Raw genomic sequence first — 1,339 nt, 5'->3', positions numbered from 1 at the left:
GTTCCCATGTTCAGGAGCTGGAAACATGGGGTGCAGGTGGTGGGAAAGGGCAATTTCCCATGATGTACCCCATTCCAGGGCCACTTCCCAGTGGCCTCTGGGGGTGCCAGGGCCAGGCATGGACACAACTGACCCTTGGCCCCCTTTTGCAGGGCCTGGTGGTCTCTGCAGAGAAGAGGGAATACTAGCCCCTTCCCCCCTAAGCCCAGCATCCACTTCCCTCCCAAGGAAGCTGGGTTTGTGGGGCCAAAGCTGTGCTGCCTCCCTGGAACCAGGACACCTGAGGTTTCCCAACCCCCCTGGTTGGGCCAGTGGCGGGGTCACGGCCTCATGTCCCTGAGTACTTCGCCACACTGCTCCTTAAAGGTTGTGGCCTGTCCACAACCCCAAGGGTCATGTGCAGGGAAAAGGTCCTGGGAGGGGGCCAGGAAGGGGTGCATCACTCTGCTACTCTCCAAGGGCTAGTGTGCTCCCCCCATAGTGGTCCCTCCTCCCCAGGGGAGCACAAAACCCCCAGTTAAAAAAGGGGATACAGAGAGGATTGACAACTTTCTGACATCACCTGAAACACTGGTTCCATTAGACCATCTAATTCCCATTGGTCCATAAACAGCCCCCGGGGGGCTGTCTGCTCTTGGTAAGAGAGGTCTTCCCGCATTCCGGGGCATTCTCCTGGGACAGGCCATCCCGAGGTCCTGGCTGGAGCTCACACCCTCATGCTGCTCTTCTCATCCTCCTTGGGGTTGGGGTCCTCCTGGACCTTCTTCATCTCCCAGCCCCTGACCCAGGTGTAGGCAGATGAGCCCCCGAGCACCATCAGGTTGCTTGTCCACCAGAGGAAGCTCTTGGTCTCCTCGTAGTACAGCACAGCCAGCACGGTCTGGGCGCAGGCCTTGGCCGTGCCTGACACGTTGTGGGTCAGGGGACTGGTGAACTTGATCTGCAGGCCTGTCACGTAGCCAATGGCAAAACCGAACAGTCCTCCCAGCGTCATCATGCCCCAGAAGTGGGCACTCCCCAGCTGGACAAAGAGGCGGAGGGTCTGCAGCTCACCCAGCAGCAGAAGCAGGGGCAGGAAGAGGACACAGGCAATCACGTTGTTGTAGAAGGTCAGGCGCCAGATGCTGCCGTCAACCACCGGGAGCACTTTCTTGGTGTAGATGGCGTTGAGGGAGACACAGAGGCTGGCTAGCACGCCAAAGAGGGTGCCGGTCCAAGACAGGGTACCCTCAGCCCCTTCTTGGTCCACACCAAGCCAGAAGCCACCTGCAGAGGGGGGGAGGAGACAGGGAGGGAGATGAGGATGGGAGGAAGGAGCACAGAGAATCTTGCTGCCAAA

At 59.4% G+C, this 1,339-nt stretch overlaps 1 protein-coding gene across 1 annotated transcript; it reads right to left on the bottom strand.

Annotated features, from left to right (window-relative positions):
• Nucleotides 1-539: 539 nt before the first annotated feature.
• On the bottom strand, nt 540-1,266 carry LOC118996141 (GDP-fucose transporter 1; the record flags this gene model as incomplete). Its single annotated transcript, XM_037059407.1, has 1 exon — nt 540-1,266. A coding segment is annotated over one exon (560 nt), but the record flags the coding sequence as incomplete, so codon positions are not given.
• Nucleotides 1,267-1,339: the final 73 nt, after the last annotated feature.

This window comes from Sturnira hondurensis, unplaced genomic scaffold, assembly GCF_014824575.4.
Source record: "Sturnira hondurensis isolate 20B ecotype Veracruz unplaced genomic scaffold, ASM1482457v3 Scaffold0010845, whole genome shotgun sequence".
Classification (NCBI taxonomy): Eukaryota; Metazoa; Chordata; class Mammalia; order Chiroptera; family Phyllostomidae; genus Sturnira; species Sturnira hondurensis.
The sequence above is the reverse complement of the archived record's forward strand: the minus strand, read 5'-3'. Positions and strand labels throughout refer to the sequence as shown.